The sequence below is a fragment of the Musa acuminata genome, chromosome BXJ2-4 (genome assembly GCF_036884655.1).
Source record: "Musa acuminata AAA Group cultivar baxijiao chromosome BXJ2-4, Cavendish_Baxijiao_AAA, whole genome shotgun sequence".
NCBI classification, from domain to species: Eukaryota; Viridiplantae; Streptophyta; class Magnoliopsida; order Zingiberales; family Musaceae; genus Musa; species Musa acuminata.
The window spans coordinates 38,603,416-38,616,414 of NC_088341.1; the positions used below are offsets into that span (position 1 = coordinate 38,603,416).

The 12,999-nt window shown below is 45.8% G+C and overlaps 2 protein-coding genes across 4 annotated transcripts; both read left to right on the forward strand.

The window, feature by feature from the left end:
• The first annotated feature begins 408 nt into the window (after positions 1 to 408).
• On the forward strand, positions 409 to 6,851 carry LOC135610768 (putative multidrug resistance protein). 2 transcript variants are annotated; one of them, XM_065105677.1, is made up of 7 exons: positions 409 to 789; positions 2,204 to 2,258; positions 2,327 to 2,505; positions 2,570 to 3,027; positions 3,112 to 3,652; positions 4,181 to 5,086; positions 5,160 to 6,851. In XM_065105677.1, exons 1-7 carry the CDS (start codon positions 772 to 774, stop codon positions 6,528 to 6,530), a joined length of 3,528 nt encoding a protein of 1,175 aa, XP_064961749.1. In that variant the 5' UTR covers positions 409 to 771; the 3' UTR covers positions 6,531 to 6,851. The 2 variants fall into 2 exon arrangements, with proteins under 2 accessions (XP_064961749.1, XP_064961748.1); XM_065105676.1 differs by lacking the exon at positions 409 to 789 and adding an exon at positions 1,788 to 2,123.
• Positions 6,852 to 7,258: 407 nt separating this feature from the next.
• Positions 7,259 to 11,621, forward strand: LOC135610771 (pyruvate dehydrogenase E1 component subunit alpha-1, mitochondrial-like). 2 transcript variants are annotated; one of them, XM_065105681.1, is made up of 3 exons: positions 7,259 to 8,045; positions 9,935 to 10,012; positions 11,461 to 11,621. In XM_065105681.1, the coding sequence occupies exon 1, from the start codon at positions 7,300 to 7,302 to the stop codon at positions 7,669 to 7,671; it is 372 nt and encodes a 123-aa protein (XP_064961753.1). In that variant the 5' UTR covers positions 7,259 to 7,299; the 3' UTR covers positions 7,672 to 8,045; positions 9,935 to 10,012; positions 11,461 to 11,621. The 2 variants fall into 2 exon arrangements, 1 of the variants encoding a protein (XP_064961753.1); XR_010486305.1 differs by lacking the exon at positions 7,259 to 8,045 and adding an exon at positions 8,059 to 8,624.
• The last annotated feature ends 1,378 nt before the right edge of the window (positions 11,622 to 12,999 follow it).

Below are 12,999 nucleotides of genomic sequence, written 5' to 3' on the forward strand. Positions count from 1 at the left end.
TTGGGTTGCTTGCCAAATGAGATCGGGTCCTACTGCCTTGGCAGTTCTCTCGACATGTGTCAGAGTCAGTACTGTCATTGCAGTTCTCGTGATAACTCCTCGTCATATGTCAGAGTCAGTACTGCCATTGCAGTTTTCATGACTCATCCTCCTCGTATGTCAGAGTCGGTTATCTTTCTCTTTATGGTGGTGTATGCAGAGAGCAGATCAGAAACTTGCAATCATCCAAACTATTTATTATTTATTTATTAACCAAGTAAAATGAAAAAAAATTGATCTGATAACATTTTTATCTACATATTAAATATAATTTTATGATATAAAAATTAGAACTCTCAACCTAAATAATGCAGCAGCAGTAACGCCGTGTTCTTTATAATGGCGCTCGCGATCGCCATCCGCTGCATCAGCCCGCCAGAGGGCGGCACACCGCGGCCGCCGCAGTACGTGTGGTAGCCATCGTCGAGAGAGCTAACGAAGTCGTACGCGGTTGCAGCCCTGGCCGCGTCCTCTAATCTCCGCCGCGGTGGCTCCTTCCATACGTTCCCTACGCGATGTTCTCCTGGGTGGTCAGCGTCCGCTCCTGCGCTTCCATGCCGACGTGCCTCCTCATCGATCGGAGTTTGCAGGGCTCGATGTCCCTTCCGTCGATCTTTACTATCTCTTTAAGCGTGTTATAGAATCGCTCGATGAGTCCGACGATGGTCGATTTCCCGGAACCGCTCTGCACCACCAGTTCGGTCGGCGGTGCCGTACGTCGGAGTCCCGGCGATGACATATAGTCCACAGGTACGTTTCGATTTACGTTAGTGCTGCGTCATATATCGTCTCATCAACTGTGCTAACTTTGCTGCAAAACGTTGGTGTTTGGTCAAAGACTTTCCACCTTCGTTCATACAGTCTACAAGGCATGTTGTCGCCAAATATTTGGCGAAGTCGTGCTTGTCTTCAACATTGACTTGTCTTCGAAGTTACTACGGTAGTTTCATTCGACTTTGATACGCTACTTGGTACGTTGATCCCCCGTTTCATTTCACCTATCGAAGTCCACATGGATGCGATGGGTGTTGTGGGGCAGGTGCCCACGATGGACTCCTTGGAGTCTCCTGGCACCACTCGTCATGGCCAACAAACACATTTGGGCTCGCACCGCACGTCAACTTAGGAGAGCGACGAGAAGGAGGCGTGCTACGATTTGCGACATACAATTTGCTAAAGCAATTCGCCTTTTGAGCACGTGATGCAAACTACGCACCGTAAAGAAGTAAGTCATCATAATATAATATCGTCTATCAACCATAAACAACGTGATAGAAAAAAGACTAATTGAATATTGAGTTGGTAAGGTGACTCGCTTTCCACGCATGTGACCTCTAACGGGCACCGAAATAGACGGGCATCGGCGCCTGAAGTGACGTGTCGAGCGCAATCGGGTCGCCGGGCAGAGTCAATCAAAGTCGTGCGATCCAAGTAATCCATAGTCCCATTCATCATAGCTAGGCTTGGCTGGATGGCTGTCACAAGCATAACTTGTAGTCGTCATCAATGACGATATCACCTTGACAACCTTGCTTGTCCACCGCGTTAGATGAGTCACTCGATCGCGATTCCAAGACTGTTGCCTTACCCAACAGCCTGCTCGTTTGGCGGTTTAATATTAAAAATACAAGAAAAGTAAATGATATTATCGAATATGGCAAATCTTTAATTGGGAATCCATCTCGCTGTATGGCAGTTTCCCATCCCTTCCTACATATTATTCTGTTCAATTTCGCCGGTCTTTATTTCCGAATGCCACCTACGAGGAAGAGGGGGCATAAAAGAGATGGCCTGAAACTTCGTTACTCTGCTCTCTGTCTCAAGGAGAAAGGAGAGAGATGGCGAGAGGAGAGAGAGAGGAGGCTGGTGGGAGAACCGAAGGGAGTTCTTCCTCCATGTCCTCCTTTTGGACGATATTTATGCATGCCGATACTGTGGATCGTTTCTTGATGACTGTGGGATTCATCGGCGCCGTCGGCGACGGCGTGTCCTTGCCTGTCATGTTTTACCTAACCAGTAGAATCATTAATGATTTGGGAAGTGGCCCTTCTTCCTTGTCTGATTTCAGTGGCTCTATCAGCAAGGTGACATGCTTCTCCTTTTCCTCCTTGATCTTTCGTTTGTCTCTCATCTGCTCAATCCTTTTAGCCATGGCGTGCATCAGGGTGCCGTCAACATGCTGTACTTGGCGTGCGGAAGTTTTGTGGCGTCTTTTTGCGGTACGCTCTGTTCCGTCTGATTCTGTGTAGCTCGAGTACGATATTTGAATCCGGACATCCTTTTGCAGAGGGATATTGCTGGACGAGGACCGGCGAGCGTCAAGCCTCGCGAATGCGATCGCGGTACCTGAAAGCGGTGATGAGGCAGGACATCGAGTACTTCGACCTCAACGCCGGGTCCGGCACCGAGGTCATCACCAGCGTCTCCAGCGACAGCCTCGTGGTCCAAGACGCCATCAGCGAGAAGGTCTTTGCTGTTCCTCCCTTCTCTTTGATCAGCACTTGCAGCATCGTAACGAGGGATCGTGCAGGTGCCCAACTTCATCATGAACGCGTCCACATGCGTGGGCAGCTACGTTGCCGGATTCCTCATGATGTGGAGGCTGGCCCTGGTGGCCTGCCCGACGGTGGTGCTCCTAATTATTCCCGGCCTCATGTACGGGCGGATTCTCATGGGCCTGGCGAGAAAGATCGGCGAGGAGTACAACAAGGCCGGCACCATCGTGGAGCAGTCCGTCTCCTCCATCCGCACCGTCTACTCCTTCACGGCGGAGGCCGGCACCATGGCCAAGTTCTCTGCCGCGCTCGAGCACTCCGTCAAGCTCGGCCTCAAGCAGGGCCTCGCCAAGGGTCTCGCCATCGGGAGCAACGGCATCACCTTCGCCATCTGGTCCTTCATGGCCTGGTACGGCAGCCGCCTCGTCATGTACCACGGCGCAAAGGGCGGTACCGTCTTCGCGGTTGGGGGTTCCGTCATCGTCGGCGGCCTGTAATTGCCCGACTACTCCTCTTCCCCTTTCCGCTCTCCGCGAGTTCCGTGCATTGCATTGCATCTAACAGACTGTCGAAACAGGGCGCTGGGATCGGGTCTTTCCAATGTGAAGTACTTCTCGGAGGCAAGCTCAGCCGGACAGCGCATAATGAAGGTAATCAGGCGGGTTCCCAAGATCGACACCGAGAGCAGTGACGGTCAAGTGTTGGCGAGCGTGTCCGGGAGCGTACAATTCAAGGGGGTGCAATTCGCTTACCCATCGCGACCGGCGACCTTCATATTCCGGGACTTCAATCTGACGGTGCCGGCGGGGATGACGGTGGCGCTGGTGGGCGGCAGCGGGTCGGGGAAGTCGACGGTGATTGCGCTGTTGGAACGCTTCTACGACCCGCTCGCGGGAGAGATTTTGCTTGATGGGGTGGACATCAGGAGGCTGAAGCTCAAGTGGCTGAGGTCGCAGATGGGGTTGGTGAGCCAGGAGCCTGCTCTGTTCGCCACATCCATCAAGGAAAACATACTCTTCGGGAAGGAAGACGCGACCATAGAGGAGGTGGTGGCAGCCGCCAAGGTAGCAAACGCCCACAACTTCATCTCTCAGCTGCCGCAGGGATACGACACCCAGGTAGATCAATTTCAACTCTCCTTTTCTCATCAGCTCCATAAACTACATTAAGGATAGACATGTGAAAGACTCGACATGTGCCAGTTTGGTATCCATAAACTATGTTGATGTCGGCTTATTATATCCCATGAACATGCATATATTATATGACAGAACACAGCAATCGCCACCGAAGTGGGAACAATCCCGTCTCTTCTATGACCTTTATGGAATAATAGTATGTTAAACGCGAAGAATCTGGTTCATGAACTTTAACGTCACCAGTTACGTCTAATGCGTAACTAAGAAGGTAGCTTGTATTCAAGGAATCTAGCTTCTGGTCCATATTCTAACGTTATCTTGAATTCCTTTGTGCTCATAGAATCCTGCGGCCCATGAATTTAAAGAAATGTTGTTCATAGGTCAACTGATGAGGAGTTCTCTTGATTAGAGTAGCCACTGACTGAATGCATCATCATGCTTCGAACCTGTCTGTAGGAGATAGGCCCCATTGATGCAGATGCTAATCCAAAAGCTGGTTGTTCACAGGTAGGAGAAAGAGGGGTGCAGATGTCGGGAGGACAGAAGCAACGGATAGCTATTGCGAGGGCGGTGCTCAAGTCACCCAAGATCCTCCTCCTCGACGAGGCCACAAGTGCACTGGACTCGGAGTCGGAGCGGGTCGTCCAGGAAGCACTCGACCTGGCGTCCGTCGGCAGGACCGCTATCGTGATCGCGCACCGCCTCTCCACCATAAGAAACGCCGACGTGATCACGGTGGTTCAAGATGGCCAGGTCATGGAGAGCGGCTCCCACGATGATCTCATCGGCAACGAAGAGGGGCTTTACTCGTCGCTCGTCCGCTTACAACAGACAGCAAGAGCTACAAAAGTCGAAGGAGGAACGTCCTCCTCCGCCGTGAATGAAATCACGTCAGATTCGCGGACTGGAAGCAACGGCAGCATGAGCAGGAGGTTGTCGGCCGCGAGCAGGAGCAGCTCAAAGAGGTCCTTTGACACGTCTGCCGATGGCGACGATGAGACCTTTAAGCAGCCAAAACTCCTGGAACCTTCGTTCCGGAGGCTGTTGACGCTGAACGCGCCGGAGTGGAAGCAGTCGCTGCTGGGGAGCCTCGGCGCGATATTGTTCGGTGCGATTCAGCCGACGTATGCATTCGCAATGGGTGGCCTGGTGTCGGTGTTCTTCACGAACGATAACGACCGGATCAAGTCGAAAACGAGGACCTACGCGCTCATCTTCGTGGCGTTGTCGATCTTATCTTTCGTCATCAACGTCGTGCAGCACTACAACTTTGGTGCCATGGGGGAGTACCTGACGAAGCGGGTAAGAGAGAAGATGCTCTCCAAGATCCTTACTTTCGAAGTGGGCTGGTTCGACGAGGATGAGAACTCTACCGGAGCCGTTCTCGCTCGACTCGCTAATGATGCCAACGTGGTAAGTATCACGCCTTCGCAAACACTCCTCGAACTCCATGAATCACTGACCACAGTGGCTGTCCGGCATGCAGGTACGATCATTGGTGGGCGATCGATTGTCTCTAATAATTCAGACGGCCTCGGCGGTGGCAATTGCATGGACCATGGGACTGGTCATCGCATGGAGGCTGGCCCTTGTCATAATTGCCGTGCAACCCCTCATTATCGTCTCCTTCTATGCTCGACGTGTCCTCCTGAAGAGGTTGTCGGCGAAGGCCATCAAGTCACAGTCCCAGAGCAGCAAGATCGCGGCCGAGGCCGTCTCCAACCTGCGCACCATCGCCGCCTTCTCCTCGCAGGACCGGATCCTCCAGATGTTCCAAGCTGCGCAGGAAGGCCCTCGCCGCGAGAGCATCCGGCAGTCGTGGTTCGCCGGCATCGGCCTCGGTTTCTCCCAGAGCGTCATGCACTGCACCTGGGCCCTCGATTTCTGGTACGGCGGCAAGCTCATCGATCAAGGGTACATCACCTCAAAGGCCCTCTTCCAGACCTTCATGATTCTCGTCAGCACCGGCCGTGTCATTGCCGAAGCAGGCAGCATGACCACCGACCTGGCCAAGGGCGCCGACGCCGTGGGCTCGGTTTTCGGTGTGCTGGACCGCGACACCCGCATCGAGCCCAACGATCAGGAGGGGCAGCGCCCGAAGAAAGTCAACGGAGACATCGATATCCGCGGCGTGGACTTCGCTTACCCAGCACGCCCTGACGTCGTCGTCTTCAGACATTTCACCCTCCACATCGAGGCAGGCAAGTCAACCGCACTGGTAGGGCAGAGCGGGTCCGGAAAGTCGACCATCATCGGACTCATCGAACGATTCTATGACCCACTTAAAGGGACAGTCAAGATCGACGGAAGGGACATCAAGTCCTACAACCTCCGATCGCTGAGGAAGCACATCGGCATGGTGGGACAGGAGCCGACGCTGTTTGCCGGGACCATCCAGGAGAACATCGCGTACGGGACTGAAGAGGCCACCGCTGCGGAGATAGAGGACGCCGCCAGGGCCGCAAACGCTCACGACTTCATCAGCTCTCTCAAAGACGGCTACCACACATACTGCGGCGACCGCGGGGTACAGCTCTCCGGCGGGCAGAAGCAGAGGATCGCGATTGCGAGGGCCATACTGAAGAACCCAACGATACTACTGCTGGACGAGGCCACGAGCGCGCTCGACAGTCAGTCGGAGAAGATGGTGCAGGAGGCGTTGGAGAGGCTGATGGTGGGGAGGACCAGCGTGGTGGTGGCGCACAGGCTGAGCACCATCCAGAACTGCGACCTCATCGCTGTATTGGACAAGGGGGTGGTGGTGGAGAAGGGCACCCACGCGTCGCTTCTGGCCAAGGGGCCCAAAGGGTCGTACCACGCCTTGGTCAGCCTCCAACAAGGCAACAAGGGCGCTTGAAGTCCCGGCCAGAGTCATTTTTGCTCTCTGCTTCAGTCACCTGCACCAAGCCACGCGAATCTTTCCTTCCCCATGTCTCTGCTGCTGTAGATTAGCTCTCAGAACCTTTTTAGGTGACGAATATTATGATACTTGTACACGTGGGTATCTTACTGTTTACGATGTTAGCATATGCAAGTCTCAAGGTTTTGGCCCCATCGCCTTATGTATGAAGACACTCGCGATGGCTTACATTCGAATTCTGATTGTGATTTTAATTTATTAATCCAATGGCTAAAATTAATGTGTCCTTCGCAATCACGTCGAAGGCTTCGCTCGCTATATATTTTGTTTTGTTTTTGACAAATAAAGAGTATGCCTTTAATTTTGTTAAGAAGGATTAATTATTTATCATTTACAGTGAAGCATGATGAGGAATGTGATGACCCAAAGGCCACCAACCCAATGGTCATCACTCGCACTTTTTGGGAGCGAAATGTGTGTGTGAGAGAGAGAGAGAGAGCGATGGGATTTTTACACGATCAGCTAGAAAATAAAACGTACGATCCGGAGAACGCCGCGATCGAACGGTTCAGATCTTCTGGTTCTCGTTTTTTGCTCTGATTCTTAACGTTTATTGCATTAATAAAGGATTATTATTGGCTGCTGAACCGCAACCGTCCGATGGCGCATCTGAACCTTTACAGATATTGAAGGACAGCGAACGCGGAGATATAGAATCCCACCGACCATACCTTCCGCTCTCGTCGCAACTCCCCATCTTCCTATCATGGCCGCCGCTGCCCACCGTCTCTCCGCCGCCTCTCTACGCCTCCACCACCACCATCGCCTCCTCCTCCGCCTCCTCCTGCGCCCTTTCGCCTCCTCCACCGGCGGTCAACCCCCAATCACCGTTGAGACCAGCGTCCCCTTCAAGGGCCACAAGATCGAGCCCCCCTCGCGCCTCGTCGACACCACCCCCTCCGAGCTCCTCTCCTTCTTCCGTGACATGTCCGTGATGCGCCGCATGGAGATCGCCGCCGACTCCCTCTACAAGTCCAAGCTCATTCGCGGGTTCTGCCACCTCTACGACGGCCAGGAGGCCGTCGCCGTCGGCCTCGAGGCGGTCATCACCAAGAAGGACGTCGTAATCACCGCCTAACGCGACCACTGCACATTGCTTGCCCGTAGCGGGTCCCTTGTTGAGTCATTCGCCGAGCTCATGGGTCGCCGCGCTGGGTGCTCTAAGGGGAAGGGCGGGTCGATGCACTTCTACAAGAAGGACTCCGGGTTCTTCGGCGGCCACGGGATTGTTGGCGTCCAGGTTCCGCTCGGGTGTGGCCTGGCCTTCGCCCAGAAGTACTCCAAGGAGGGGACCGTGTCCTTTGCGTTGTATGGTGACGGGGCCGCGAACAAGAACAAGTGCACTGCTACAGTATTACAGTACACTGCTACAGACGGATCGGTAGCGGGCGATCCACGTACCGTTAGCCTATCGGACCGGTACGTGCCGCCCATACCGGGCGGTATGATTCGGTATGATAGACTCTGCTTCATGTATGTAATTTTGAGCTTTTATGTTGCTGTTTAGAATCAAGTACTTGACAATTGAGACATACAAATAGTGGTATTGTGTAATTGAATCATATAATTCTTGATTCTAACAGCCCTTGTTAGTTTTGATACTTCGTGTTGAACATAATTTTGAGCTTTCATGTTGATGTTTAGAATCAACTACTTGACAACTGAGACATATAAATAGTCTTAATGGTATTGTGAAATTGAACCATATAATTCTTGATTCTAAAAACATTATTTGTTTATCTTCCCAGAATCCAATGATGGTTCTATTTTTTCAAATCTTAAAGCTATTTGCAGTAGTTTAATTTAGTATATGATTGGAAGAATGTATGAAACTTTTTATTTTTTTTGAGAGTTGACTATGATTTGCTGCTATCTTTTAGCACAGAGTGTGTGTGTTTATCTGTTAGGTTTTCCTTATTTATAGATGCGAAAGGTGAAAAAATAGAAGGGGTAGGAGGCAATCTACTTCTAGTTGCATGCTGGAAACTCATAGGTCCTTGGCGTATGAGAAAATGCTTCAAGTTGTACTAGGTCAGTAGGTTTTTCTACATGTGCTTCATCTGGCAAATCTTGTTTCATGAGAGCTTCTTTTAAGCAGTGCGCTATGTGGATGCATTGGTGAAAATTTATCTATTAGATTCATCAATCAACAATTTCTTCCCGTATGTCTTGACACTATGATGTTCGTTGTTTACAGTTATTTTTAATATATACAATATTGTATTTTACTCGTATTCCAATTTACTAATTTATTGCTCATCGGTAGCTTTGGTCTATGCTTGCAACATGATACCTAATTTTCTGAGTCAAGTTGCATGGTTTGTTTGGCAAAACATGGCATATATTCCTTTCTAATGTCCTTGTTGGTAGTCTTTGGGCATAAGCAAGCATAAATGTGCTATTTTCGTAATTATTCATGATTTGACTATTGATTGTGATAAGCATGCACAATCTGGTGACTTCTTTGGGCACATGTATCTACACATTCAAAAAGGGAGATAAGCAAGGTTCGGACTTCTGTCTTTTTTTTCTTATCTTTGAAAATTTTCTTTTGTGGTTTGGGAGGACAAGGTAGAGGGAGAACTTTATTATGTTAGCTAAAAGTGTTGTGTCAGTCCATGCTGCTGCATATTTTTCATGGATGATGTGGCACAAAACATAAAAAATGGTGATATTGAGCTAACAATTGAATGTAGCACATGATTGAGCACACCACTGTACCACAGTGTGTATAATGTGTCATCTAGCTTCTACAGTGGTCCGGTATCATCATACATCGACCTTGCATAAAGTGGATATACTATTACTACCTTTTACGGTAATCACATTTAAGTCTGTTTGTAACATCCGGATTAATCCCACATTGAAGGTGGGCAAGACTAAGATTAACTTGGTTTGACGGGTGTACTACTATCAACCTCAACTTAAACATTATTGTTAGTGATTTGAGCTCAACGAAGTTGACAGGCTAGTTAGCCCATCAGGTGGAAATGACTACTTCTGGATGGAGTTAGACTTATCACGACGTGGAGCTACTATTGGGCTACTCCTCACATACACCATATTAGGATTTGATTTGGGGTATATTGGGTTTTTATGAGATCATTAAGCTCTTAAGTGGGAGAGTTTGTAAGACTCTGATTAGTCCCATATTGGAAGTGGACAAAAATAAGATTAGTTTATAAGGAGTCTGATGGATAATCTATTATTAAATCTTAGTTTAAGCATTTTGGCCAATCGTTTGGGCTCAACAAAGTTTGTAGTCTTATTTTCCACAAGTGGTAGCTGTGCTAACTTAATACTTCAATGGTTTGAACCTAATACAGTCTTTGTATGAACAGGTTGATGGAATGGATGTTCTTGCTGTGAAGCAAGCATGCTAATTTGCAAAAGAATATGCGCTGCAAAATGGACCCATTGTAAGTAACATGCTTTTGAATCCAGCTCTCATTCATCTACAAGTATGTCATGTATTTAGAAATCAAATTCATGAATTCTATGTTATTGGTCCCCATAACTTATAAGCATCTACAGTTGCGTTAAATTGGTCCTTTTGTTATATAGAGATTGATAAGTTGAATAACTGGAGACAATTATATAGTAATGTTACATTAAGGTGATAAATGCTGAAATTTTCAACTACTGTCTGTTTATTGTGTTTAATCTTTTGATCGCCATATATATAACTTCAAACTGTGACATGATCTATCTTTGATTGTGTTTTGGAAAGATGACCTTATCTTTTGCGCTTCTCCATGAGATATATGTTGATTTCCTCCCATTGCACTGCATTATTTGAAGATACTTGTATACCGGAGGCATATTTTGGTCTTTGTGACAAAATTTTGTAATTAGACAAATTAATACTCAAGGTTGAAAAATGTATATCTATTATGAATTTAAGACCGGCCAGATAAGTTTGAGGTACTTCACAAGCCAAATTGAAAATTGTCCCTTTGATCTTCTCGCCTACATATTCATACATCCGGTAATCTTAGTGTAATAAACTGTTTTGTCAGCGAGGAGTTCTATAGTTCTGTTTCAAATGCAACTTTCTAGGATTGGACAAGTAATGTTTCTTTCAAGCATGTCCATTTTTAAGCTTGTTCTGATCGAAGTTGCTTATCTTCATTGGTGCACATTTGAGATGTTAAATCCTAATGCTGGCACCAACTACCAATATTGGTTTCCAAGTATAGTGGTATATTCCTGGTGCAGTGTCCTGTATGTACTAGTTTGAGCCGGGCTGGTATGGTTGGATGCCACATGTATATCCAGTATTATACAGTTATTTTAATATTAATGTTTGCGCATACTAGCTGGTATGTACCATTATCCAACAGGTTACCAGAATTACTGAGACTTAGTTTCTAAATGCTGGTATTTAAATAAGTGGTAAACGCCCCTACAATCTAGAGATCTTAATCATTTGTAAATTTGAGGAGGCTTTGCAAAGGATCGAGCATCTCTACATGCTTATGTATTGCTCTTCAATATTAGTCCAGAATCAGCAATTTAGGCAAGAAAAGGGTCTTCGATTGGAACTCTTAATTTTCGTTTGCAAGTATGTTATTTATATTGATAGTTGTGTTTATTCTTTGCAACTGGGGTGCTACTGCCCAAAAAATACTAGAATATGAAAAAATATCTAGATGAAAGCAGAAAAAGGATCAATCTCCAAAGTATCTTCAGGTATATTTATATATACGATACTTTGGAGTCAAATTATATGTACCAATTTGGAAGCATAATGACAATAAACAACCAACTATTCTTGGAGAGGCTGTAAATTGGTGTTTCTTGTGAAAAATGTAATCATGAAATTAACTTGTTCTACTTTTTTCTCATTGATTCTTTCATCATACAGATTCTTGAAATGGACACTTATAGGTACCCTGGTCATTCCATGTCAGATCCTGGAAGCACTTATTGTGGTTAGCTGCATTTAGCCTTTGAGCCATTCGTTGGAAGCGCTTGCTAACATGCGTATTTCTATATTTGACTTACCGAGTTGTGTTGATTGTGCCACTTGTAGGAGCGTGATCCTATAGAAAGAGTTAGGAAGCTGATATTGTCCAATGAGCTGGCTACTGCCTCTGAGCTCAAAGGTGTATATATCCCTATATTATTCTGAATCAGCTTTTTCACATGTTAAAATATGGTTATACTTTCTTTCCTAGAATCTTTTTTATAAAATTTTATAAATATTTGTGCAGGATATTGAGAAAGAAGTCAGGAAGGAAGTGGATGATGTCATTGCTCTAGCAAAGGTGCTTACTATATCAGAAGTTGGCAATAATGTCTGACTTGAGATTAAAATAGCATTTGCTCTCTGATCATCATACTCTTGCTTCATTTGCAGGAAAGCCCAATGCCTGATCCTTCTGAGCTATTTACCAATGTATATGTAAAAGGTTTTGGTGCAGAGGTAAGCGAGAATACTTAATTGTAATTTAAAAGTATGGCACAAATTTAATCATTCAAAATTACAAGAATATAATAAAGTCTAGACAGCCTGCTATATCACATAAACTTTCTTGGCATGATTTTTGGGTGCATAATCAAATTAAAATTTTGTTTTGCTCACAGGTGTTTGGTGCAGACAGGAAAGAGGTGAAAGCTGTTCTTCCATGAAGCAAGCAAACATTGATGATTTTTTTTTGGTCATGAAAAGTTGAGAAAATAAATATGGAAATGGAATGTTTCTGATCATTCAAAGTGTTCATCCACCATTAAATCAATATAAATTTGCCGAGCTTCCTAATTGTGTTTCCTGTACCCATTCCTCACGCACTTCTGCTTGTATAAATTCGGTGAATGCCAAGATTTCTTAAAACCACGCTAACTTGCACTTGTGTGCTACATTTATCTCTGATGATTTTATTTGTACTTCAGAGGTCATTGGTCTCATATTATTTGTGGGTAATTTATTATATTTGCTTGGAAGATAAAAAATAATTGAGAATCTTCTCACTTGCAGACGCTTAGAGACATTTATTATCTTTTTTATTTAATAATATTTTGATAAACGAGATATTTATTATCTTAAGGGTTGATAAGGTCATTTGGTCCCATATTGATTGAAGAATATGAGAACTAAGATTCATAAATCTATCAGATTTTTCTTACCTTCAAAAGTATTTTTTGAAACTCACAAAAAGAATAAAACTTTACATCTGTAATGTAATATTAAATTAAATTAATATTATATTTTTAGTATTATCATTTAATATAATATTTTTTTAAAATTTTTTTATTAAATTTATTAATATAAAAATTTAAATGAAATGATATATGATTTTTTATTAAATTTATTAATTAAAATATTTACTTGAACCTTACATCTCTAGTGTAATATTAAATTAATATAGTATTACATCTCTAGTGTCATCATTTAATATAATAC